The 27,643-nt window shown below is 53.1% G+C and overlaps 1 protein-coding gene across 1 annotated transcript; it reads left to right on the top strand.

The window, feature by feature from the left end:
- The first annotated feature begins 372 nt into the window (after positions 1-372).
- Positions 373-25,692, top strand: plcl1 (phospholipase C like 1). The gene is made up of 8 exons (XM_066687829.1): positions 373-1,197; positions 17,195-17,857; positions 18,103-19,746; positions 19,826-20,185; positions 20,557-20,760; positions 21,422-21,497; positions 21,801-21,910; positions 23,340-25,692. Exons 1-8 carry the CDS (start codon positions 1,024-1,026, stop codon positions 23,583-23,585), a joined length of 3,477 nt encoding a protein of 1,158 aa, XP_066543926.1. The 5' UTR covers positions 373-1,023; the 3' UTR covers positions 23,586-25,692.
- The last annotated feature ends 1,951 nt before the right edge of the window (positions 25,693-27,643 follow it).

Genomic DNA, 27,643 nt, shown 5'->3' with positions numbered 1-27,643 from the left:
TGTGACTCTTCTTCTTCTTAGTATTATTATAGTGAGGACAGTTGTTGCTCAGTGTCCAGGTCCTGGGAATAGGGGACAGTTTCTTCCAGATCCGACCGCACTGGGCCAGGCTCCCCCCTCTCGCTCCCTCCCTGGCCGGGCAGGCCGCCGCTGGGACGCGCTGATCCGGCTCTGTGATCCCCCGCCTCTGGAACAGCTGGAACGCGTCCAGAACGTGAGACATTCCAGAACCTTTGGCGACCAGACGCCCCGCCCACCAGCCTGCCCCGATAGGCCGCCCTCAGAATGCGCCGCGCTCGCCTCGGCGTCTGATTGGGCGGAGGAGGCTTCGATCGAGCGTGTGGGCGGGGCGGGGGGCGGGGCCGCTGTCAGAGATGTTCCTCATTCCTGCTCGGAGCGGCAGTCGGGGAGTCGCTGCGGCATCCCAGGGGCTGCGCTGGAGGAAGGGAGCCATCGCCGAGGGACAGAGGAAGGCAGGAAGGAAGGAAGGAAGGAAGGAAGGACAGAAAGAGAAGGGGAAGCGACCTGCATCCATCGCAGCTGAACACCCCACACCCTCGCCGGGGTGCCTGAACGGCGAAGCGGAAAGACTTGTTGCTTTGTTTTCACACTTGAGACGCGGCGGACGCTCCTTCTGCGGCGCGATGTAACTTTCCCTGCGAGCGCCCTGTTCGTCTGAAACTTTGAGTGCTGGGAACAGTGGAAGAACTGGGAGTGACTGTGGAGGACTGGGCAGCGCAGTGAGGCAGATATGTGAGCTGTCGGACCCGTGGCCACTGGACTGATGTGCACATCTGCACCCTGCCCCACGCTGCCGGGCACACAGTGGAGGAATAGCGGAAGACTTTGCCATTTTAATTACCCCTTAAAAAGACAGACAAGAAAACTTCCACCAGTACCCGCTCTGGAGTCATGTCGCCTCTGAAAGACCTCTGTCATTAAGCAGTTATCCTCCTCCATCATCATCATCATCATCATCACCAGGTCTGCTCCTCTCTGCCTCCCCCAGCGGGGTGCTGTGCGATGTCAGGTCGGGAGCCGTGTGCCGACGGGCTGTGCGGCGAGGGCCACCGGGAGCAGCCTCCGGGGCTCAGGGCCGGGCGGCGCAGAGGTGTCATTGTCCCCGGCGGTGGGGACCCCGAGGCCACGCTGATCGAGGCGGTGAGGGCTGCCCCCCGGCGCAGCAGCATCATCAAGGTAGGAGAAGCGGCCGGGGTGGGTTGTCGGTCCTGACTCGCAGGTTAAGGCTCCTGCATCGACCTGCTGTGGACCACCGAGCACACACACACTACACCCCCACAGACCTGTTGCTTGCGACTGGAGGAGGACCTTTGATTCAGTCAACCTAATAACATCCACGTGTTCATGTGTGTTTCTCTGTCCACCTATACGAGCTCTCTCTCCCCGGGGCTGTAATGTATCGCCCCGCTCCCTCAGTAATTAAGTAATTGGGTTGGTGCTCCTGCGGGCAGCCGGCACCGGGCGGAGGCGCCGTGAGCCCCGGAGCGCTGCTGCATTATTCATCGCGCCTCTCCGTGCTGGGGCCGACAATGAGGGACTGAAATTGCAAACCAGCAAACAGACGGACTGACACGGAAAGTAAGCCAAAACACAAATCCAGAAATCATCCCCTAACAAGCAGTAAATACATCATCATACATATATATATATTTATAAACAAATGCAAACAAAAAAGTGGATACAATAAAATACAGCACAGGTGTGTGAGTGCGTGTGAGTCTGAGCTGTGGTTTTGTTTGAATGTATCATGTTTCTGTGTTATACTAATAAGGCACCTTGTGTGAAGTGAATTGAAATGAACTGAGAGAGAGAAGGACAGTGTGGTGTTAGAAATCTGTTTGCCAAATGATTGGTGTGCGGAGGAATGCATGTTTGTACACACACTCGCAAGCATACACACACTCACTCACACACACATGCACACGCACACAGACATAAACACTCACACACACACTGACTCAGACTCACGCACAGACTCTCACACACACACACACACACACTGACTCACACACAGATATAAACGCACACATTCACACATGCTGCTCACACCACCTCCTCTCCACATGAACGTGTGACAGAGAACTCGGTGGCGTCTCTGGAGCCAATCAGCTGTGCCGCCCAGCTCCCTCTCAGAGACGCTCTGTGGAGCCCCTGGCACAGGAGCCGTGCCAACGCACCCGCGCAGCCTGCAGCTGTGTGCCCAGTGTGGGGGCTATGGTGGCACGCAGCACCAGCCCGATTCTGGGTTCCCTGCACCGAAAACTGCCAATTGGCAGTGGTGCAGTGGACATGTGTGTGCATGTGTGTGTGCATCCGTGTATGTGTGTAAGTGTGTGCATGTTTGTGTGTGTGTATGTATGAGTGTGTTTGCATGCATGTGCATGTGTGTTTAAGTGTGTGTGTGTTTGTGTGTGTATGTGTGTGCATGTGTGCGTGTGCTTGTATTTGCATGTATGTGTGTATGAGTGTGTGCGTCTTTGTGTGCATGTGTGTGTGTGCATTGCATGTGTTTGTGCATGTATGTGTGTGCAAGTGTGAATATGTATGCATATGTGTGTGTGTGTGTGTGCCTGTGCTTATGTGTGTGCCTATGTGTGATGGGAAGCCACCATATCGGCCTGTTAACGATCAGATCAGACTGAACACTGATTCACTGACTCACTGACTGACTGACACACTGAGCGACTGACACACTAAGTGACTGACACACGGAGCGACTGACAGGACTAGCTGGGCAGTGAGTTCAGCAGTGTGTTGCAACCCCCTCCCAGATTGTTCAGACTGTGCTTTATAAAAAAGCTGTTTTGCTAGCTGGGCCGAGCGCAGCAGGGCTGATTAGGGGCAATTGTTAGTTCAGCTGAGAGGGTTGATTAATTTTCTTGAGAGCGGATTCCTGTTCTTCAGATTGGAGAAGGCGGGGGGGGGTGCTATCATGGCAGGGCAGTGGCAGCCTCTCTCTCACACGGCTGCAACATCACCAGCTGCTGAGCAAAGACCAGCCCCTTCCTGGCACACAACGCCAAGCGACAACTGATGAGCACAAACAGTGTGTGTGTGTCTGTCTCTGTCTCTCTGTGCTGAACGGCGCTGATCCATTCTGGGCTGTGCTGTACTGTACTGTTCTGTTCGTCCCAGTTCTATACTCTGAGATGACTGTCCTGTCCCGTGCTGTCCTGTCCCCCGGCAGGACAGTGTGTGCTGGCCTCCTCGCCGATCTGTTTGTTTAGGTGTTTGTGTGTTTCTGGGGTGGCGCCAAAACCAGCGACAATAGTGCGTCTGTTTGCCCTTGTGTGCGGTCCGCACCGGGGGGATGGTGAGGGCCAGTGCCACGCAGACACTGGCACCAGTGGCCTGAACTGGGAGCTCTCTCAGTGTGCATGTGTGTCTGTGTGTGTGCAGCAGTGTGAGTAGGAGTGTGTGCTTCAGGCGTGTGTGTGTGTTTTTGTTGCAGTTTGTGCAGCAGGGTGTGTGTGTGTACATTTATGAAATTGTACTCGTGGACACAGTGGGTCCCCCTGGGCCTGGCAACGGGGGGAGTGAGGAAGTGTAGCTCTGAGAGTCACACAGAGAGAGGAGAGAGGGAGGGAGTGCAGGAGAAAGAATGAGAAGGAGAGGGAGAGAGAGGGAGAGAAGGAGAGAGGCACAGACAAAGGGAGAGGTAGAGAGAGGGAGAGAGAGGGAGTGAAGGAGGGAGAGGGAGGAAGAAGTAGAGAGAGGGTGTGAGAGGGAGTGAAGGAGAGAGAGACGGACAGAGGGAGAGGTAGATTAAGAGAGAGAGAGAGAGGGAGAGGGAGAGGGAGGGAGACAGGGAGAGAGGGACAGGCTGCTGGAGGTGGAATGCGGTGTTTGGTGCCAGACTCCCATTACATCACTGTTTCACCGGTACACATACTGGGGCGTCATGGCATCGCATGTGCCCGTGTCACTGAGCCAGTCTTGCGGGGGCAGCGGTACCTGGGTCTCGGAAACGTCTCTGTTCTTCAAAGGTTTAAGTTGATCCCAGATGTCCCAGAGATCGGATACTTAAGATACGAGACTCAAAACAACATGTTGAGTCACACACTGATACACTGATACACGCACACAACACACACACTGCTGCTCTCACGCTCACACAGACACACACAAATGTACTACGTTACACACTCATGTTTACACAGTTACACTCATGCGCACACATACACAAACTAATAGACTCACCGTTAGCCATACATTAATATACACACACATGCATGCACTGCTGCACACACTCATAGTGACACACACACACACACACAGCACACGCAGTGTCCCCGCACAGCTCACGCAGTGTCCCCGCACAACACAAGCAATGTCCCCGCACAGCACACAGAATCTCCCCACACAGCACATGTAGTGTCCCCACACACGCAGTCTCCCTGCCAAGCACACCCAATCTCCCTGCACACGAAGGATCCCCGCACGGCACACGCAGTGTCCCCGCTCAGCACACGCAGTCTCCACGTACGGCACGCAGGCGGGCAAGAAAAGGCGGCTGGCGGGGCTGTCTGTCTGTAAGCCCCCTGTAACAGTATTATCTGAGTAATCGCCTTTGCTCCCCCTGAGCTGCGCTACTCTGGCTCTCAGCAGATTAGGAGCAGGGCTCGGCACAGGGCAGAGAGAGAGAGAGAGAGAGCGAGGGAGAGAAGGGAGACAGAGAGGGAGAGACGCAGGGAAGAGTGCTTGTTTATCAGACGCGGTTCATAACTCTTCCTGCTGTAAATATTTGCCTGTGGTGTCAGTCCTATTGTCTGGTTACTGCGCTGGCAACACTCGCCCAACGGTCCCCCCCACACACAGCCCACCGAGGCCCAGCGGCGCCTGTGGGTGGGGGGGGCTCCAGGCCAGGACGAACCCAAGCAGGACACAACGCTGCTGAGAGCGCTACACTACTTTACACCTCTCTCTCTCTCCCTCTTAACTCTTCCTCTATTCCCCCTGTCTCCCCTGGTTAGGGCGAGGCTGTTGGGTTGAGAGATCATGTGATCAGCAGGTATTTCCTGGAGATTACAGTGAGTCCAGTGACACTGACCTCTGACCCCATCGGGCAAAGGGGATACGTATCTCCTTGATAAATAGACCTCGATACATTTCGGATTCTCTCTCGTCTCTGCCACTCTGTCCCCGCTTTAAACACAGAGGCAGGAGAGAGAGAGAGAGAGAGAGAGGAATAAATTAGGGAGCGAGAGAGAGGGAGGGAGGTAGCATTCATAATTAGAGAGAGAGACAAAACAAGCAGAGAGAGAGAGTGAAAGAGACTTTTTGACTTCTTTGAGAGAGAGGAAACGAGTGTGTGAGAGAGAGAGAGAGAGAGAGAGCAAGACAGGAAGAGAGAGTGAAAGTCGGGAACAGAGCGAGAGAGAGAGATATCCCAGTGAACTATGGTGACTATAATCACCCTGCAGGGCTTTGGTTGACCTGAAAAGAGGGAGGGAAGGAGCAAGGGGGTGAAAGAGGAGGAGGAGGAGGAGGAGAGGAGGATTTTGGTCTTTGTCGGTCTGTCTCATTTTGTTCTGTCACTAAATACGAATCCAGTTTACAGGTCTCTCTCTGTGCTTCTGGATCAGCAAGAGCAAAACAAAACAACCTGAAAGAGGAGGAATAGTGTTGAGGGAGGAGGAGAGGGAGAGGGAGAAGGAGGGAGATACAGTGAGGGAAAAAAGTATCTGATCCCCTGCTGATTTTGTACGTTTGCCCACTGACAAAGAAATGATCAGTCTATAATTTTAATGGTAGGTGTATTTTAACAGTGAGAGACAGAATAACAACAACAAAATCCAGAAAAACGCATTTCAAAAAAGTTATAAATTGATTTGCATGTTAATGAGGGAAATAAGTATGTTACCCCTTCGACTTAGTACTTGGTGGCAAAACCCTTGTTGGCAATCACAGAGGTCAGACGTTTCTTGTAGTTGGCCACCAGGTTTGCACACATCTCAGGAGGGATTTTGTCCCACTCCTCTTTGCAGATCCTCTCCAAGTCATTAAGGTTTCGAGGCTGACGTTTGGCAACTCGAACCTTCAGCTCCCTCCACAGATTTTCTATGGGATTAAGGTCTGGAGACTGGCTAGGCCACTCCAGGACCTTAATGTGCTTCTTCTTGAGCCACTCCTTTGTTGCCTTGGCTGTGTGTTTTGGGTCATTGTCATGCTGGAATACCCATCCACGACCCATTCTCAATGCCCTGGCTGAGGGAAGGAGGTTCTCACCCAAGATTTGACGGTACATGGCCCCGTCCATCGTCCCTTTGATGCGGTGCAGTTGTCCTGTCCCCTTAGCAGAAAAACACCCCCAAAGCATAATGTTTCCACCTCCATGTTTGACGGTGGGGATGGTGTTCTTGGGGTCATTCCTCCTCCTCCAAACACGGCGAGTTGAGTTGATGCCAAAGAGCTCGATTTTGGTCTCATCTGACCACAACACTTTCACCCAGTTCTCCTCTGAATCATTCAGATGTTGGCAAACTTCAGACGGGCCTGTACGTGTGCTTTCTTGAGCAGGGGGACCTTGCGGGCGCTGCAGGATTTCAGTCCTTCACGGCGTAGTGTGTTACCAATTGTTTTCTTGGTGAATATGGTCCCAGCTGCCTTGAGATCATTAACAAGATCCTCCTGTTTAGTTCTGGGCTGATTCCTCACCGTTCTCATGATCATTGAAACTCCACGAGGTGAGATCTTGTATGGAGCCCCAGACCGAGGGAGACTGACAGTTATTTTGTGTCACCTTCTCACCAAGCTGCTTGGCGATGGTCTTGTAGCCCATTCCAGCCTTGTGTAGGTCTACAGTCTTGTCCCTGACATCCTTGGACAGCTCTTTGGTCTTGGCCATGGTGGAGAGTTTGGAATCTGATTGATTGATTGCGTCTGTGGACAGGTGTCTTTTATACAGGTAACGAGCTGAGATTAGGAGCACTCCCTTTAAGAGAGTCTCAGCTCGTTACCTGTATAAAAGACACCTGGGAGCCAGAAATCTTGCTGATTGATAGGGGATCAAATACTTATTTCCCTCATTAACATGCAAATCAAGTTATAACTTTTTTGAAATGCGTTTTTCTGGATTTTTTTGTTGTTATTCTGTCTCTCACTGTTAAAATACACCTACCATTAAAATGATAGACTGATCATTTCTTTGTCAGTGGGCAAACGTACAAAATCAGCAGGGGATCAAATACTTTTTTCCCTCACTGTATATATACAAATATAGATATAATATACACAGCCTATATACAGAGAGAGCGCTAGTCCCTATACAGTTCTGTCGATTTAAACACCTCTAAACTGAATTTGAGAGGGTAGAGGTGGGGGCTTGGTGGGAGAGATGTGGGTCCACTGGTTTGAGATGAGAGGGGGAAGAGAGAGACAGACAGATAGACAGATGCACCAGGAAGAGAGGGAAATGTAGAGGGCCTAGAGAGGTTCTGAGATGGAGAGAGGGAAAAGAAAATGGTGAAAGCGATGGCAATACCAGGGCGAGTAAGAACTGAAATGTAAATGGAGGGAGAGGGATGGAGAGGAGGAGAGGAGGAGAGGGAGGTAAGAGATGGAGAAGAGGTTTGAGAGGTGGAGGGGGAGAGGAAGGGTGGTGAGAGAGAGACATAGAAAGAGAGAAGGGAGACAGCGAGATTGAGAGCAGAAAAGAGTGAGTGTGTCAATGTGTGTGACAGAAAGACAGGAATAAAGGGTAAATAGGGAGAAGGAAGAGAGTGAGTGAGAGGGGGAGAAGGGAAGAGAGAAGAGGAAAGAGGAAAAAACCCTCCTGCATTCTCAGTCTCTGACGTGAGTTTCAATCGAGATGAGCGGGAATTGAGAGAGAGAGAGAAAGAGAAAGAGGGAGAGAGAGAGAAGGGGGGGAAGCGGAGGGATGGGGAGATGGCACACAGCGCTCCTGCGGAGAGCTGACGCACGCGCTCACCATTCATATGCAAACGAGCGAGCAAATAACGCTAATTAGCGACTGTTCAGCACATAGACATCCTCCCTCTTCTCTTCCTCTGCCTCCTTCTCTCTCTCGCTCCCTGTCTCCCTCTCACCCTCTCCCCTGTGTCTTCCTCTCCCATCGTGGATGCCGGTCTGCGCAGCTGGGTCAGGCACAGGCGCAGGCGCAGCCAGACTATTGACCACCAACAAACAGTCACCCGGTAATCAAACCCCCTGTGCAAATGTCACTCGGTTCGATAGCAGTTAAGGGACTGCGCGGCCGACTACAGCCCTGGCATCAGACACGGCCCATTACACCCCTAACGAGTCGCTCGTAAATCATACAAACACATACAGACAACAACAGGCCGGCGAGGACGAAACAAGGACCGAACACGTCCAGGGAAAAAAACAATTTAATGACCTAATAAAGTCTGTGCTCATCGAGCTGTTTGTCTTTGCGAGATCTCCCCCCCCACAGTGCGCTCAGCACCCAGATTCAATTATTGCTTCCTATTGATTGTGTCCTACAGCTGGGCTCTGCGTGTGAGTGTGCAGGTGTATGTGCTGTGTGCTGTGTGTGTGAGTGTTAGAGAGTTGAGATTGTGGGAGTGTGAGTGTGTGTGTGAGGAAGTGTGTGTGTGCGTGAGTGTGTTTGTGTGTGTGTGTGTGTGTGTGTGTGTGTGTGTGTGTGTGTGTGTGTGTGGGGCGTGATGCCCCACGAAATGAACATTTATGATACGCAAAATAACCTTTTTCCTGGAGTTTTGATCACTTCTTGCTGGATCCCATCATGTGACTCCGCAGAGCACCGAAATAGCCTCCAGGTGCGCTGTGGTTGCAGCTTGGCCGCCCGGTGCTGTGTGGCCCGGACGGTGTGTGGGTTCAGGTCTGTGTGGATGTGTGTGTGTGCGTGTGTGGGTACAGGTCTGTGTGGATATGTGCGTGTGCAGGATCTGTGTGCATGTGTGTGTGTTTGTGTGGGGGTGCAGGTCTGTGTGGATGTGTGTGTGTGCGTGTGCGGGTACAGATCTGTATGGATGTGTTTGTGTGTGTGTGTGCACGTGCAGGTCTGTATGGATGTGTGTGTGCACGTGCAGGTCTGTGTGGATGTGTGTGTGTGCGGGTACAGGTCTGTGTGGATGTGTGTGTGTGCGTGTGCAGGTCTATGTGGATGTGTGCATGTGCGGAGACAGGTCTGTGTGGATGTGTTTGTGTGTGTGTGTGTGCAGGTACAGGTCTGTGTGTGTGTGTGTGTGTGTGGGGGGGGGGGGGGGCTGCGCAGCGGTTATTTCTGTCCTGCGAGTCCTTTTGCCGAGGAGAGTGTCAGCTCAGCCTGGGGGAAGGTGTCGGCAGTGACAGCTTAATACACAAATCTGCTCGAGGGTGTTCAGCTTAGTGCCTGGCTCTGTGTCTGTGTGTGTGTATCTGTCTATCTGTGTGTGTGTATGTGTGTGGAAGGGGGATTAATCTTCGCTAAGTATTTATACAGGAACACACACACACGCTCTGAGACACACCTGGCAGCTCTAATCTCCACACTGGCATCACCCACCACTGTTTATCAGACATTAATATGACTAGTAGCGAGAGAGAGAGAATGGGAGTGAGAGAGATGAGTGCAGTAAGCGTTGTGTACCTGTTGAGCAGATTAGGCTGAGTGGCGTATTGTTGGGGGTGGGGAGGGGGGGTCTGTCTGCCCATCCATCACAGAGAGAGAGAGAGAGAGAGGACAGTGAAGAGAGGGAGAAATGAAGGAGTGCAGAAACAGGGAGGGCAGAGAGAGTGGCTGTGTGCGCGTCTGGCAGTGTGGGTGAGTGAGTGTTTATGGCAGTATATAAACAACATAAAATGACATATATATATATGAGAGAGAGACATAGAAAGAGAGAAGGTGGACAGCGAGATATCCACACGTTCTCACTGGCAGTGCTCATGCCCACGCCCACACATGAACACACACTATTATTATAATTCTTATCAGATGCCCGTATCCAGGGCGGCTTATAAATGTTACAATCTATCAGATTCATTTTAATGTACAATTACCTGTCACTGAGGGATTTTTACCCTGAGGTTGAAACCACAACCCTGTGCTCAGAAGACCTACACGTGCGCACACATTCACACACACACACACACACACACCGATAAATACATGAATACACACACACACACACACACACACACACACACACACACACACACACACACACCGATAAATACATGAATACACACACACACACACACACACACCGATAAATACATGAATACACACACACACACACACACACACACTCACTTATCTCCTGTTGTTCACTGTGACTCTCCAACACCACCCACCTCCCTTTAGCTCTTATCTAGGACTTCACTGCATGTCCGTACTTGTCGCCTCCTTGAACTAGGATGTGTGCTTTGTGTTTTATATTCACTGTACCGCTGGACTGTTGTTCTGCGATTCGTACTTTCTGATGATTTGTGTGACTTCTGTAATGTAATACTGTAAGTCACCTTGGATAAGAACATCTGCCAATAAATAATACTAATAAGAATAGAGAGAGAGGTGGAGGGGTAGATAGAGAGAGCGAGAGAGAATGAATGACAGAGAGGGGAGCCAGACAGGGAGATGAGCGACAGAGATAGAGAGAAGGTTACAGACCTTTTTTTTTCATTTGTTACAAAGTTACCTTATCGGACAAGACCTCCTAATCAAATCACAAGCGGAATTACAGCTGGAGATAAGTAAACGAACGGATCAATCACACTGAGAATTCAGACGGAGAGAGGAAGAGGTTAGAGAGGATGTGAAGGAGAGAGAGAGTCAGTGAGACAGAGAGATGGGGAGGAGAGAGAGAGAGAGAAAGGGAGACAGACAGAGAGGGAGAGAGAGAGAGGGAGAGAGAGAGAGAGCTCTTTGAATTTAATGGAGGGGGAAGCAGGAGCAGGAAGCAGGGCTGATTGATATCAATGCAAATCCGACTGCTGTTTTGAATGTGTGTCACTGCAGCGCCCCTCCCTCCCCCTCTCTCTCCCTCCCTCTCCATCGCTCCCCCTCCCCCTCTTCCCTCCCTCCCTCTCCTCTTCTCCCTCTCCCTCCCCTCTCCCTCTCCCTCCTTCTCACTCTCCCTCCCCCTCTCTCCCTCTCACGCTCTCTCTCTCTCCTCCTCTCTCCCTCCCCATCTCCCTCTCTCTCTCTCTCCCTCTCCCCTCTCTCCCTCCCCCTCTCTGCAGCTGTACAGTAGGGCTGTGAGTTGACACGTTACAAAACCATAAAAGGAAGACAGCCGAGTGCACCGCACACTTTGGCAATCTCGAGGGGAAGTGATGTGTTATTTTGCACCGTGTCAGGGCCATGTGTCGCTACTCTCCGTCATGTGACACGCCTGCTCTGTCCTCCACCGCAACCTGTCTTATCCTTATGGGGCTCGTTTTGCATATTATAAATGGGTTCTGATGTAAAGACATTTTGCTGAATCATTCTTGATGGCCATTTCCATTGTATGATCAGTATGTTAATAATACTTACATACACTTATAGTAGCTGACATGCACATACCTGCTGTGATACTACAGCTACAAGCATGCTTACCTAAACACACTATTCCTGATTACACGACCTCTAACCTAAATTACACAGCACTTCTACTTCCTTTGCACACTATCTCTGATATTGATCTGCATATGACCATGACACACGTATCTAGTAGTAGATCGTCATGTACGGAGTCTCTTCTGCTGATTTAAGTTCTAGTTTGTTTTGAAGTTTCTCATTTTGGAGTGCATTTCGGTAATGGTATCTACATCACATCTTTGACATGGCTGGTGAGTGGTGTTGCAGTCACCCATTTCACAATCCCATATTTCGTGATGAATTTCTAACACAATAAACATGAGCACACTGCTTATCTCTCTCTCTCTCTCTCTCTCTCTCTCTCTCTCTCTCTCCAGTGCCTATAGACAGTTTTTTCGCATTTTGTTGTGTCGGTGCCTCAGAGTCTCATGCATTTAAATGAGGACTTGTTTCCACTTATCTACACCCCAGACTCCGCACTGTTAATGGGGGAAAGTTTTAATTGTGGGAAAAATACAGAAAACAAATACAAAACTGAAGTTAACAGTCTGTTGGGATCGTTCTTTACCACACCTGGATTTGGCAATATTTGACAATTTTTTACAAAACTGTTCAAGCTCTGTCTAGTTCCTTGGGGAGGGTTGATGGACAGCAATCTTCAAGTCGTGCCACGAATTTCCAGTTGGATTGAGGTCGGGGCTCTGACTGGGCCACTCAGGGACATTTACCTTATGGTTCCTTAGCCTCTCGGTGTAGTTTTGGCAGTGTGCTTTGGGTCATTGTCAGTTATCTTGCAGAGGACAGCAGGTTTTCTACAAAGAAAATGTCCTTCGCTCCATTCAGTTTCCATTCTATCCTGACAAGTGCCCTAGTCCATGCCGATGAGAAACACCCCCATAGCACGATGCTGCATCACCATGCTTTACAGTAGGGATGGTGTTCTTTGGGTGACGCGCTGTGTTGGGTTTGTGCCAAACAGAAGTCCCGTTGTAGTTTCTTAAGGACCACCAAAGCTTTTTGCCACATGTGCCACAGAATCCCCTGAGTGTTTGTTTTGCATACATCAAACAAGACTCAACGTGGGCTTTCATGAGAACCATACAGGCCAGGTTTGTGGAGTGCGTGTGACAACAATGTCCCAAGTACACTTTGACCAGTCTTGGCCATAAAAGCCTGCAGCTCTTGCATAGTTGCCACTGGCCTCTTGGTCGCCTCTCTGTTCAGTCTCCTTTGTGCTCGGTCATACAGTTTGGAGGGATGACCTGATCTAGGCAGGGTCTTGGTGGTGCCACAACCCCTTCCACTTCTTAATATTCATCTTGACCGTGCTCCAAGGGATATTCAAGGTCTTTGATAGGTTTTATACCCATCCCCTGATCTGTGCCTTTCAACATCTCTGTCCTGGAGTCAGATGATAAAGGTGAGAAGGTGTCGTATAGCAATCCACTGAAGCCCTCACTGAAGCGATGCCAACACTTCCTGTAATTCTGTCCAGGGCTGTATAGTTGCCTGTACGCTACATGAATCTAGTGGCGCTTTAGCCAAACACTGTTTTTTCGACTGTGTGGCGCTTACGGACGCAAACGCAGAGAGCAACACGAACACAAGGAACTCGTTGACATTTGGGCTATGACTCTCAACAGCTCAAAGGAGTGTCTGGGGTGAGATTTGCTGTTCCTGTACAATCCCGCCGCAGGGAACGGGAGGGGAGGGATGTTAAGGACATGTCTCATCACTGCAGACGGCCCGCTCAGATCTGGGTAATAAATACAGGTGTGAGAAGTTGCTAAAGGCGTGCTGGGAATGTTAAAATGCACGGTCAGAACACTCCAAACACCTGCTTACTGATACGGACTCCTCCTTCCTGCTCCCTCCTTCAGACACGGGCCTGAACGCGGTGTTCAGTGTCCGTGTTGGGATGTTAACTCTCCCCGGTTAACATGAGCAGGAGCCGCTGCCGAGCCACTGTGAGACATGCACACGCCCGCACAACATTCGCCCACGTATGACAGGGCAGCGGGCGCTAATTGTAGGCCCTGCCCTCCCCTTCTCTCTCTCTCTCTCTCTCTCTCTCTCTCTCTCTCTCTCTCTCTCTTCAGTTACACAAACAAGCATCACAGATTCTGTCTCCATACAAATACGTATGCTGTGTACTGTGTGTGTGCTGTGTGTGGTGCGCTGTGTCTGTGCTGTGTGCTGTGTGCTGTGTGTTGTATGATGTGTGCTGTGTGCTGTGTACGGTGTACTGTGTGTTATGTGGTGTGTGTGTACTGTGTGCTGTGTACTGCGTACTGTATGTTGTATGTTGTGTGCTGTGCTCTGTGTGTTGTATGTTGTGTGGTGTGCTGTGTCTGTACTGTGTGCTGTGTTATATGCTGTATACTGTGTGCTGTGTGTGTTATGTGTGTGTGTTATGTGTGCTGTGTGCTCTGTGTTTGTACTGTGTGCTGTGTGTGTTGTGTGTGTGCTGTGTGTGTACTGTATGTTGTGTGGTGTGCTGTGTCTGTACTGTGTGCTGTGTTATATGCTGTATACTGTGTGTTGTGTGCTGTGTGTGTTATGTGTGCTGTGTGCTCTGTGTTTGTACTGTGTGCTGTGTGTGTTGTGTGTGTGCTGTGTGTGTGCTGTGTGTATGCTGTGTGTGTACTGTGTGTTGTGTGCTGTGTGTGCTGTGTGTGCTGTGTGTTGTGTTGTGTGCTGTGTGTTGTGTTGTGTGCTGTGTGTGTGCTGTGTGCAGTGTGTGTGCTGTGTAGCAGCGTAGTGTGGGAATATAAACAGTGTCCGCCTGCTGTTCCCTGTTCCCACGTTGATCAGCCTCTCAGAGTGAACATCCTGTGACCCCCCCCGACAGGCAGCGCCGCTGGACCCCCCACTACACTCTGCACTGTGTGTGAGCATGTGTCCGAGTGTGTGCGTGTGCTTGTGTGTGTGAGTGTGTCAGTGTGTGTATCAGTGTGTACTCTGCAGGCTGCAGTGTGTTGAGCTGCTCAGTCAGGTCATCTCTGTCATCTCTCTGAGAGTCAGCGGGAAGAGTCTCTGTGTGTGTGTGTATGTGTTTGTGCGTGTGTGTGTGTGTGTGCGTGTGTGTGTGTATGTGTGTATGTGTTTGTGCATATTTATGTGTGCATGCATGTGTATGTGTTTGTGCGTATGTATGTGTGTGTTACATAACAAAATTATGTAACAATTATTTTTCTTTTGTATTTTATTAAAGACACAAAACAAATCCTGTCACTGTGTCTGTCCAGCGGCATCATAACACCTCCCTCTCCCTCTCCCTCTCCCTCTCCCACCCTCTCTCTCTCTCTCTCTCTCTCTCTCTCTCTCTCTCTGTGTCAGTCACTCAGCTGTAACTCCCTGGCTCTCTCTGCACCCCCCCGTCTCTCCCTGTTGTGAGGCCGTGGAGCGAGGGAGGAAAGAGGGAGAGAAGCACATTGTGTGCAATTGTGTAATAGTGTCGTGTGAAATAGTATAGTGCAGTGTAGTGTATGCAGTGTGTAATTGTGTAGTGTAGCAGTGTACCTAGTGTGTAGTGTTCTAGTGTAACACGGTACAGTACTGTGTCTGTAAACGTGACTGTGTCTGTAAACGCTTTGGCAACACTTGTGCCAATAAAGCTAGTTTTGAATATGAATCTGAATAGTGATAGTGTGTGCAGTGTGTGTCTGTGTGAGAGAGGGAGAGCGTGGGAGAGAGTGAGTTTTGTGTGAGAGAGGGAGGGAGTGTGAGTGAAGGAGAGTGAGAGGGGGAGTGTTCGGTGTGAGAGGGGGAGGGCGCTCTGCTCGGCTCCGCTCTGACCCACATCTCCAGGCACACTGTGCGCCAGGCACTCAGCCATGCATTCACTGTTACCTTTTATGTTCTTACTGAAGGCATCAATACAGCTCTCCTCCCTCTTATCTCCCCCACTCCCCTAATCCCTCCTTTTCTCCCCTATCTATCTCCATCCTCTATCATCTATACCCTCCCTTTCTCCCCCTCTCCATCCCTCCTCTCCTCTCCTGTGTGTGTGTGTGTGTGTGTGTCTGAAAATGTCTGTGCTACCCTGTCTGGCCATGCTCCCTCACTCCCTTTCCCTCTCCCTCTCTCCTTCTGTCCTCCTCTCCCTCTCCCCCATCTCCCTCTCTCCCTTATTCTCTCTCCCGCTATCTCTCTCCCCCTATCTCCTCTCCTCTCCTCTCCTGTGTGTGTGTGTGTGTGTGTGTGTGTGTCTGTCTGAAAATGTATCTGTGCCACCCTGTCTGACCGTGCTCCCTCCCTCCCTTTCTCTCTCCCTCTCTCCTTTTGTCCTTCTCTCCCTCTCTCCCTCTCCCTGGCACAGACCGCCCCTCAGAGACAGTGTAATTACACAGGCAGCCCAGAGCAGCCCAATCTATTTATTAGTGCACTTAATCCCGGTATTGCTCCACATTGACGGTGCTAATCTCATCACCCGTATTAAACCTGCAGATGGATGACGGCCCTTAAGCTACTCAATGCGAGAGCGCGGCGCTGATCCGAGGCGGGGCCCAGCCGGAACATGCAACCGGGCCTGGGAGGGGCGAGCAGGGAGGTGGTGCTGGCACTGGGGAGGGGCAGAACTGTCCTCTGCTGCAGTCTGGTCCAGTCCACTTCAGTATAGAGCAAAGCAGTCCAGTCCAGGCAGCTGGCCGCCCCTGCTCCCAGAGAGCCAATTAGCTCTTCCTTAATGAGCTCCCAGCAGGGCTTAATTGATCAGGATGGACTGGGATCCTGAAGCCACCTGGCCCAGACTCCAGTGCATCCAGTCTCTACCAAGTCAGCTCCTTCAGAATGATGATAATAATAATTGTTATAATAGTAATAATAATAGCCAGGAAATAAATAAATAAGTATCGGTGCAGGCAGACGGAGGCATTAGTGCAGTATGATGATGGATGCTGTGTTAAGCCGCTGCAGGAAGAGGTTCGTTCTGGGGTCTCCAGCCGTTGCCTTGGTTTCACAACAAAAGTCAGGAGTCGCGCCTGGCCGGTGGTGGGGGCGGTGTCTGTCTGCAGAGTTGGCCCGACATCAGCTAACCTCAACTTGAGTTGAACCCAAGTGTCCAAGCGCTGAGGGAGGGACGGTGCCGAGGGAGGGACACTGTTCCAAGGGAGGTACACAGTGTTGAGGGAGAGACACTGTGCCAAGGGGGGGAATGTGCCGAGAGAGGGACACTGTGTCATGGGAGGGACACTGTGCCGAGGGAAGGACTGTGCCGAGGGAAGGACACTGCTGAGGGAGGTACACAGTGTTGAGGGTGGGACATTGTGCCGAGAGAGGGACACTGTGTTGAGGGAGGGACACTGTGTTGAGGGAGGGACATTGTGCCGAGGGAGGGGCGCTGTGCTGAGGGAGGGAATGTGCCGAGGGAGGGGCGCTGTGCTGAGGGAGGGACACTGTGTCTAGGGAAGGAATGTGCCGAGGGAGGGACAGTGTGCCGAGGGAGGTACACAGTGTTGAGGGAGAGACAGTGCTCTCAGGGAGGGACACAGCACCCCCCAACACCAGCCGCACAGAGCTGGACACTTTTTGACTCGCCCTGTTGTTGTTGTTGTTGTTGTTGTTGTTCAAGCAATAGATAAACAAATCAGAGTTCTGGGTTGACAGTAGCGGTGTGCAACAGACACAATCTCACCCTCCCCTCTCCCTCTGTCCCCTCTCTCTCAGGACCCCTCAGCCCAGAAGGCGGTGGGGGGCCGCAAGAAGACCGTATCGTTCAGCAGCCTGGCCTCAGAGAAGAAGGTGAGCAGCGCGGCCGACTGCCTGGCCTTCATGCAGGGCGGCTGTGAGCTGAAGAAGGTGCGGCCCGGGGCGCGCGTCTACAGCCGCTTCTACACCCTGGACCCGGAGCTGGGCTGCCTGCGCTGGGAGCCATCCAAGAAGGACCCGGAGAAGGCCCGGCTGGAGGTGGGCAGCATCCGCGAGGTCCGCACGGGCAAGAGCACCGACACCTTCCGGCACCACGGCCAGGCGGACGCGCTGACGGAGGAGGCGGCCTTCTCGCTCATCCACGGCGAGGACTACCAGTCGCTGGACCTGGTGGCGCTGTCCCCCGACGTGGCCAACATCTGGGTCACCGGGCTGCGCTACCTGCTGGCCCACCCGGGGCTGGTGGGCGGGGGCGGCGCAGGGGGAGGCTGCTTTGGGGGCGGTGTCGGCTGTGCCGGCAGGGGGGCAGATGGCCGCGAGGAGAGCCCTGGCAGCGCGCAGAGAGCCGCCTGGCTGGCTGCCGAGTTCCGGGCGGTGGACGAGTATGGGTACGGCCACGTGCCTGAGGACATTGCTGTGGCTACCGTGTGCTGTCTCTGCCCCGGGGTCAGGGAGGCCAAGGTAGGGGCATGCAACACGCAACACGCAACACACAACACACAACACACAACACACACTCTCACACTAACATGCACAAACAAGAGAGGGGGAGGGGAAACAGCCATCTGTCTGGGGGGGAGATGTGTGTCATCAACACGGGGTCTGAAGCCTTTCCTCTCTCTCTCTCTCTCTCTCTCTCTCTCTCTCTCTCTCTCGTGTCCGTCTGTCTTCTATTGACCTCCTCTCCTCTCCTCTCCCTGTCCCAGGTGCGTCTGCGCTTCAAGGAGATGCAGCGCAGTAAGGAGAAGCTGACGTCCCGCGTGACGCTGGAGGAGTTCCAGGAGGCGTTCTGTGAGCTCTGCACGCCACCGCACGTCTACTTCCTGCTGGCGCAGCTGTCCAAGGAGCGCGAGGTTCTGAGCGCGCAGGACCTGCGCCTCTTCCTGGAGACGGAGCAGGGCCAGGCGGGCCTCACGGCTGAGGCCTGCCTGGACATCATCCGCCGCTTCGAGCCGTCCGCCCCAGGCAGGGACGCCGGGCTGCTGGGCGTGGACGGCTTTGCGCGCTACCTGCTGTCGCCCGAGTGCCACGTGTTCGACCCCGAGCACCGGCGCGTGTGCCAGGACATGAGCCAGCCGCTGCAGCACTACTACATCAGCGCCTCGCACCGCAGCTACCTGCTGGAGGACCAGGTGCGTGGCGCGGTGGACCTCGGCGGCCTGGTGCGAGCGCTGAGGCTGGGCTGCCGCTGCCTGGAGCTGAGCGCCAGCGACGGCCCGGAGGGGGAGCCCGTGCTGGGGGGCCGGCACGAGCAGGGCAGGGGGGGCTCCCACTCGTCTCCGGGCCGCGACCCGGGCTCCCCCCCGGCCCCAGCACCCCCCGTGGCCCTGCGGAGCGCGCTGGAGGTCATCAACAAGTACGCCTTCCTGGCCTCGCCCTTCCCCCTGCTGCTGTACCTGTGCCAGCGCTGCTCGCCCCCCCAGCAGCGCACACTCACCCAGCACCTGCGCCGCGTGTTTGGGGCACGGCTCTTCACGCCGGCGGAGTCGGGAGGCGCGGGGGGTGCTCTGCCCTCTCCGGAGCAGCTGCGCGGGCGGGTGCTGCTGGTGGGGAGGCGGCTGCCGCCGGACGACCCCAGCTCCGAGGGCGAGGTGTCGGATGAGGACGAGGAGGGCGGGGGTGGGGGGATGCTGGCGGGCCGGCGCCTCACGCTGCAGGGCGAGGAGGAGCTGGGCATGGTGCTGGTGGTGCCGCCCCCTCCCGCGCCACAGCCCCTGCGTCTGCGCCAGGAGCTGTCCGCCCTGGTGGCCATCGAGCGCCAGGGCAGCCGCAGCTACTATCGGCAGTGCCGGCCCGGCTCCCCCGGCGTGGCACCCCCGGACCGGTGGGCGCTGTGCTCGCTGGGGGAGGGCGAGGCGGGCCGGCTGGCCAGCGAGGCGCCGGGGGAGCTGGTGGGCTTCACTAAGCGGCAGCTGACGCGTGTGCGGCCAGGCCCGGTGCGGCTGGACTCCAGCAACCCCAACCCGCAGGACTACTGGCGCTGCGGCTGCCAGCTGGTGGCCATGAACCTGCAGTCGCCCGGCGCTATGATGGACTTGCAGGCGGCCCGCTTCGCCCAGAACGGCGGCTGCGGCTTCGTGCTGCGCCCTGCCTTGCTGCGCGACGAGGTGTCCTACTTCAGCGCCAACTCCCAGGGCTGCGTGCCTGGCGTGCCGCCCCACACGCTGCGGGTCCGGGTCATCAGCGGCCACAGCTTCCCTAAGCCGCCGGGTGGCGGCGCCAAGGGTGAGGTCATTGACCCCTACGTGGTGCTGGAGCTGCACGGCGTCCCGGCTGACTGCTTGGAGCAGCGGACACGGACCATCCCCCATGAGGACTGCCCCCTCATTGACGAGACCTTCGAGTTCCAGGTCAGAGCGGGGTCAGAGTGTGTGTGTGTGTGTTTATCTGTGTGTGTGTGTTGCTCACAGGCGTGTCCCGTGTCCCCAGGTGAACCTGCCCGAGCTCGCCCTGCTGCGCTTCCTTGTTCTGGACGACGAGCACATTGGTGACGACTTCATCGGCCAGTACAGCGTGGCGGTGGAGTGCCTGCAGCCCGGCTACCGCTGTGTGCCGCTGCTGTCCGCCGCCGGCGAGCCGCTGCCCCACGCCGCCCTGCTGGTGCACGTGGCGCTGAGCACGCAGGGCGGGGGGGGACGGGCGTCGCGCCGGGGGCTGTCCGTGCGCCGGGTACGCCGGGGCCGAGAGTTCGTCACGCTGCGCCACACCGGCCTCCGGCCCCTGGACGACGCCTTCCGCCCTGCTGGGGCCCCACTGAGGGAGGCCGCCGACCTTCGCGACAACACACAGGTCAGAGGGGCGTCACGTGACGCTGACCTGCGCAATACTGCACCACACTTTTCTACACTGTACCAAACTGTACTACACCACACTACACTACACTACACTACACTACTCTACACCATAGTACATTACACTGCACTGTTCAACACACTACACTACACTATACTGTACTGCACGATGGGAATGACTGTCTCTCACTCTTTCTTCATCCCTCTGTTCTCGCCTGCCTGTGTGACTGTGTCTGTGTGTGTGTTTCTGTGTGTAACTGTGTGTGTGACTGTGCGTGTTTGTCTGTGTGTCTGCATGTTTGTCTGTGTGCGTGTGCGTGTGTGTGTGTGATTGTCTGTGTGTGTGACTGTGTATCTGTATGTGCGCAGAGTGCCTCAGTGTCTTTCAAGGAGCTGTGTGGGCTCCCCCCGGTGGCCAGCCTGAAGCAGTGCATCCAGAGTCTGGCCCCGCGGCTGCAGTCCCCTGAGGGCCCATCCTGCGCCAGCCTGGTGCTGAGGGAGGGGTACCCGTGCCTGGAGCCGGGGGCCGGCCTGTCCGACTCCACACGCAAACTGCTCACCGCTTATAACACGGTAAACCCCCCGCGCCGTCACCACGTACCCCTGGGTGGGCATTAATTACCTCTGGGTCCCCTGGTGTTGGTGCAGAACTGTGCTCTGAGTGTGAGGGGCCGTGAGACGCAGACTGAGACCCCGGTGTGGCGCAGTGACCACCGCAGCCCCCCGTACAGGACTCGGCCATGACCAGCGGGGCCGGGAGAGACTCCGGATAATCGCGCCGCTGGTCATTAACCTTCGGCCCCTCAGTCCCCCCCTGGCACGGCGCCCCGCGCGGCTCACAGACACTGGCGTTAAAAATAACTGTGTCTGTGGTTTGACTCTGAGCCAGCGGTGGAGAGGGTTCACCCCCCAGAGCAGAGTGGAGCAGCTGCCTCACATCACAGCAACGTGAGGAGAGAGAGAGAGAGAGGGAGGGAGGAAGAGAGCGAGATATCAGCACTGTGAGAGGGGGAGAGAGGAAGGAGGGAGATGGAGGGAGAGAGTTGGAGAGATAGACTGAGAAAGAGAAGGGTCAGAGAGAACAATATACAGAATAGTAACAGTGCCGTATGATACAGTGTAGTAAAAGTGACAGTACCGCACTGAGTGTGCACTGAGGGAAGGGCACTATACAAATCAACAGGTTGATGACGGCAAAGTAACGGCTGTGCGTGTGCGTGTGCGTGTTTTCCAGGTGATTGCGGAGCACAAGCAGCTGATCGAGAACGCAGACGCAGTGCAGGAGAGGATCGCACAGGTGCAGAGAGACGGTGAGTGGGGCGGGGGGGCAGACAGTCAGATGAACGGTCAGGGTCGGTGTGTGGCAGGGGCTCTCTGAAGGGGCTGCACTGCCCCCTGCTGGTGGGATAAAGCTAATGCCTCAGAATATGATTTTCACACGATCTCTTGTTATATTTGTAGGGACTCTGACACACAAACAGACACACGCAGACATTAGAAATGCAAAGAAAAAGCGTAGGAGTGTAAGAGTGTAGGATGATTTTATTCTGTTTCTCTCCCTCAACGTCTCACTGTCCCTCTCTCTGTCTCTCTCTCTCTCTCTCTCTCTGCAGGGATGGTGTTTCATGAGCAGCTGCAGAGCCTGGGCGAGAAGGAGGGGCTGAAGGGACACAAGCTGAGCAAAGCTGTGGAGAGCTTCGCCTGGAACATCACCGTCCTGAAGGTGAGAGAGAGAGAGAGAGAGAGAAAGAGATACAGTAATATGAGCTCCTTAAAAATACTTGTGGTAGACAAGAGCGGGAGGCAGGTAGTGCGCATCTGTGAAGGCCTGGGTCTGTATATTGTCAGCGCAGGAGATTCACATACTGCTCAGCCCTGGGCAGCAGTGTGGTGGACTATGCCATCACTGACCTGGAGCCACAAGCCATCAATGCGTTTATAGTCAGACAACAATCTCCACTGTCAGACCACAGCCAAATAACACTCTACCTAGAAACATCAGCGCAGCCACAAATCAGAGCCAAACTTCCCACAAAACTGGTCTCCCTGCCCCCCAGTTACAGACGGTCAGAGCCCAGCACAGAGAACTACACAAGAGCCCTGAATAGTGACGAGATTGAAAACACGCCAGACAGATATCAATCTTCTCACTATCACATAAACCAAAACGGAATAAACTCAGAATTAAATATTTGAAAGACTGGCTTTCAAATCAAACATTAAAACAATTAAAAAACAATAAAAAATCGGCCAAAAGTGAAAAAGAACAGTGGTTTGACCAGGAGTGTGAGACTGCTAGGAAACACCAGAGACATCTCCCAACACCGAACACAGAGCCCGACAGCCAGGGGGCTCGGCTCCGCTCCTGCCAGGCCCTGCGGCTCTACAAGAAACAGGACAGACTGACAGAGATCGAAGACGCCACTGATCAACACTCTTTCTGGGAACTATTCAAACAAATAAATACCCCCAAAACAAAAAAAATAAATACCAATCCGAAATGGAGAAATCTGGAAAACGCAGCCAGTGTGACGGGGGAGCTGGACACAGAGCGCACGTCCTGCTGTCCTGCCCTCAACATGCACAGATCAGAGAGACCTGCTTTATACAATTCACAAAGCAAACCCCTGAGCTCAGTGTGCCCCCGAGAGCTGCAGAGTGAGACACCGGCCTGCGGGACAGAGAGAGACACCGGCCTGCGGGACAGAGAGAGACACCGGCCTGCGGGACAGAGAGAGACACCGGCCTGCGGGACAGAGAGAGACACCGGCCTGCGGGACTCCATTGGAAAACAAAACACAAACAGTCGTGTTCATCGCCTCTTTTGTTGTCATGATTGGTTATATAAACATGTTTTATATTTTATTTTATTTTATTTGAGGGTGTATGATATTCGATCCACTGTATCTGGTCATGTTAAGTTTGTCTTGTTTGATAGTACATCTGTATCTGCTGTGAATTTGATCTCTGCCTTCTGTTTTAATTTGATGTATGTATGTATTCATGAATTTATTTATAATTGTTATTGTTGTTATTATTATCCTTATCCTTATTGTTATTATTTTAATTGTAATTGATGATGGTCTATCGTTTCTGTATGGTAATCTCTCTCTCTCTCTCTGTCTCTCTCTCCCTCCCTCTCTCCCCCCCAGGGTCAGTGTGATCTGCTGCACAGTGCGAAGACCGAGGCTCTGGACTCCCTTCGGCAGCTGACTCTGGCCTTCCAGGCGTGCGGCCTGGGCCCTCCTCCCGAGCCAGCGCCCCCCGGCCAGCACAACAGCCAGCAGGGCGACCCCCACCCCACCCAGCACAGCGTGCCACACTCCGCCCCCTACTCCACCCTCCACGCCGCCCAGCGCCCGGGCTGGAGCGGCCCGCAGGGGAACGGGCGCGTCTGAGCAGCGCTGAGGCCTGCAGAGAGGACACACGCTGAGAGAGAGAGGAGGAGAAAACAGAGTTGGAGCGTTGGAGGGCAAGAGAGAAGAGAGGGAGGGAGAGAGAAGGAGAGAAGGCCGGGGGAACTGGGGCAGAGGAGACGAGCAGGAGAGGAGTGCGTTAGTGACAGTAGGGTGAGAAACAGAGAGCAGAGCAGTCCCCTATGCAGTCCTCTCCCAGCGCACTGACGCCCTGTGTGTCAACCCAGTGTGTTAAAGGCAGCACAGTTGAGTCATACAGGACAGGGAGGTCTGTGCAGTAAAATCTGTTATTTCACTGTAACGCAGTGCAGTGTGGACCGGTGGACAGTGTAGTACAGTGCAGTACAATGTTGTAAAGAAACAATACAGTATAGTATAGTACAGTGTGGTATGCAGTCCAGTGGTTCCGTCCAGTCCAGTCCACTCTGATCGTCCCCCTCAGTTCGGTACAGTATAGGACAGGACAGTAGTAGTAGGAGGGGACAGTCACACAGCCCTGGCTGCAGGGTGGGTCCCCCGGCACTTCCACTGTACCCCAGTCAGACTGGTACAGACGGGTACCAATCGGCGCAGACTGGGGTGTGAAGCAGTGATGGCAGGACCGGGGCTGTGTGCTGTGGGACGCCGACACCGAGGGGGACGGGAGCGTCACAGCTGCACTGCGCTCGTCACCTGGACAGGCCCCCCCGACCCCGAGAGCAAGGGCTGCTGGGAGAACTCAGATCTGCAGGCGACGGGGGTCCAGGCTCCTGATCGGAGGACTAGAACATTTCCTCAGCTGTAATAACCTCAGAAACGCTGGCTCTCGGCTCCGGTGCTGTCCTGCAGGGGGCGCTGCAGTGGAGCCCGTTGTGTCCACTCACTGCTGCCCTGCTACTGGAGGCGCCCACGCGTGTGTGTGTGTGCTGCTCTGGAGTAGTGCAGTTCTGCTCTAGAAAGACATGGGCGCGACACGTGTTGAGCCTGAAACGATACAAAATGAAAGGATAAGGGCGTCTGCCAAGAAATAAAAATAATCATATTAATAATAATAAAAGAGAGAAGAGAAAGCACACCCTGCTGCCCCCAGCGTCCGTGTGTGAGGGGAGACAGCCCCGACACAGCCCAGCGCCCTGCAAACACGGAGCGAGAGACAGGGAGAGAGAGATGCAATGTATTCCTTCTCTGAGCTTCAGAGAATTTAAAACCCCCTGCAGCGGCGGGCGGTGTTTTGGCGCAGCGGGGGGGTAGCAGGGCGCTCAGAGGGGCGGCTGGGATGGCGATTCAGATCTGAGCTGGTGCTGTGAGTGCACAGTGAGACACACTCTCTCTCTCTCTCTCCCGCTGCCACAGTGCGCTGGTCCCGTTGGCTCCCACTCCATCCAGGGGGTCCCCAAGAAACAGTCCATGGGGTCCCGTAGAGTCTAAGAGGCCCATTCAACATGGTCTCAGTGAGCAGCCACAATCTCCTGCTGCGACTGTTTGTGTCACATCAAGCTGCAGCTCTGTGGTACTGAGGAGATGATATTATATATAATTATAAGTGTTACATATATGTGTGTATTATATATATATATATATTTTTTTTTTTTGGGGGGGTGGGGCAGTTTTTACAGATTTTCTGAAAGAGTCTAAAAAGTATAAAGTGCAAATGTAGCAGGAAAGAACGCAGAAAGGGGGGAACAATATATATAATATTGGATATTTATCGGTACATCCAAACACGTATACAGTATTAATATTTTGCCGTGGGGGGGTTCAGGAGGCAGTGTGCGACTCCGCTATAGAAGCACAGACACCCAGGGAGGTAACGATTCGATGTGCACTTTTAACCAAAAACATTATTATTATAACTATGTTTACCTTGTATAATTATAGTCTTAACCATCAATATCCTCTTCTGTTGTGTTCCGTTATTAATTACTGGCCTTCAGTGGTCCTGCTGTACTCGGCTCTGTCTGTCTGTGTTTTATCTGTCATGTTGTCTCTGTAAACCTTTTAAAAAGTATTTATTGAAGAAAACAAACAGGACGTGCGCTGGTTTTGTTCTGGGGCGCGGGGTTGTGTTCTGTGTGACGGGCTCTTGACTAAACAGACTCATCCTTCTGCTGCCGCGACTCCGGCCTCTCATTTCCTCCCACACCTTTCACTCGTTCATCTCTCTCTGTCCCTCTCTGGGACGGGTCACTCCAGGTCGAGTCCCGCTGTGACCTCTTGTTTTCCACTCCTCCGCAGATCATCCTAATGACTAAAATAAGGAGATTAATTGAATCTTTAAGAGCAGTGCCAGCTGCAGCTTAAAAGCAGAAGACACTTCAGCCCGGGAGCCTGTCCCTCTCAGCTCTGCCTGCACTGCCCTGCACCGCCACTAGGTGGGGCTCTCTCCCCAGCATCTCCAGAGCTGAGTTCTGATTAAATTAATTAAGCAAATAATTGGTCCAATTAGTGTAAATTCCAGGGTCCCAGCCCCGGGCAGGGTTGAGAGACGCCTGCCATCAGAGGCCACAAATTATGTTAATCCGTAGGTTAATCAGGCCAGACAGCTTATTTGAATTGAGCGCCGGTGGACGAGAAACACCGCCAGCAACAGGGCTGCGGACTCCGCCGGGTCGGGTGGTTTCCAGTTCTGGACCCCAGGGGCCACACTGCCTGCTCACGGGCCCAGATTACTCATTTAAAACCGAAACACACAAAAATGGCTCATCGTCAGAATGTAGTATGTATCTGTGTGTAGTTTAAACGGTTAGAAGTTTTCCTGTTCACGTTAAACGGCACAGCAGTCCGTGTTTAGCCATTTGAAAGAGATGCCTCGGCTCCAGAGCTGCTCCTGTAACCAGGCCGCTGTGATCCGTCTGATGGAGGAGCAGCGACTGTGGACACAGCCTGAGTGGACAGGACTTTTGTTTTATTCTTTGTGCTTCACATGATTGTAAACAGCCTAATAAACACACGTTTCTGTTCAGAGATATTAGGAAGAGCTGAACGTGTAGAGACGACATTATATTCAGACAAGCACGTCCCAAAAGAATACGGTTCCATGTGCAACAATAATACTAAATAGCGAATATGTATTGATATTATTATCGTCATCATTTGTGCGAGTATATATGTATTTTAAACATAAAAATAAATTCTAAATGTAATATATATATATATATACACTCACCTAAAGGATTATTAGGAACACCATACTAATACTGTGTTTGACCCCCTTTCGCCTTCAGAACTGCCTTAATTCTACGTGGCATTGATTCAACAAGGTGCTGAAAGCATTCTTTAGAAATGTTGGCCCATATTGATAGAATAGCATCTTGCAGTTGATGGAGATTTGTGGGATGCACATCCAGGGCACGAAGCTCCCGTTCCACCACATCCCAAAGATGCTCTATTGGGTTGAGATCTGGTGACTGTGGGGGCCAGTTTAGTACAGTGAACTCATTGTCATGTTCAAGAAACCAATGATTTGACCTTTGTGACATGGTGCATTATCCTGCTGGAAGTAGCCATCAGAGGATGGGTACATGGTGGTCATAAAGGGATGGACATGGTCAGAAACAATGCTCAGGTAGGCCGTGGCATTTAAACGATGCCCAATTGGCACTAAGGGGCCTAAAGTGTGCCAAGAAAACATCCCCCACACCATTACACCACCACCACCAGCCTGCACAGTGGTAACAAGGCATGATGGATCCATGTTCTCATTCTGTTTACGCCAAATTCTGACTCTACCATCTGAATGTCTCAACAGAAATCGAGACTCATCAGACCAGGCAACATTTTTCCAGTCTTCAACTGTCCAATTTTGGTGAGCTTGTGCAAATTGTAGCCTCTTTTTCCTATTTGTAGTGGAGATGAGTGGTACCCGGTGGGGTCTTCTGCTGTTGTAGCCCATCCGCCTCAAGGTTGTACGTGTTGTGGCTTCACAAATGCTTTGCTGCATACCTCGGTTGTAACAAGTGGTTATTTCAGTCAAAGTTGCTCTTCTATCAGCTTGAATCAGTCGGCCCATTCTCCTCTGACCTCTAGCATCAACAAGGCATTTTCGCCCACAGGACTGCCGC

Source organism: Amia ocellicauda, chromosome 16 (assembly GCF_036373705.1).
Source record: "Amia ocellicauda isolate fAmiCal2 chromosome 16, fAmiCal2.hap1, whole genome shotgun sequence".
Classification (NCBI taxonomy): Eukaryota; Metazoa; Chordata; class Actinopteri; order Amiiformes; family Amiidae; genus Amia; species Amia ocellicauda.
The sequence above is the reverse complement of the archived record's forward strand: the minus strand, read 5'-3'. Positions and strand labels throughout refer to the sequence as shown.

What these genes read in the sequence shown, in the direction of transcription:
- plcl1 (XM_066687829.1), top strand. Translation starts at nt 1,024, where the DNA reads ATGTCAGGTCGGGAGCCGTGTGCCGACGGGCTGTGCGGCGAGGGCCAC. An exon ending in ACGAGACCTTCGAGTTCCAG is followed by an intron (nt 19,747 to 19,825) that starts GTCAGAGCGGGG and finishes CCGTGTCCCCAG; the next exon opens with GTGAACCTGCCCGAGCTCGC. An exon ending in ACCTTCGCGACAACACACAG is followed by an intron (nt 20,186 to 20,556) that starts GTCAGAGGGGCG and finishes GTATGTGCGCAG; the next exon opens with AGTGCCTCAGTGTCTTTCAA.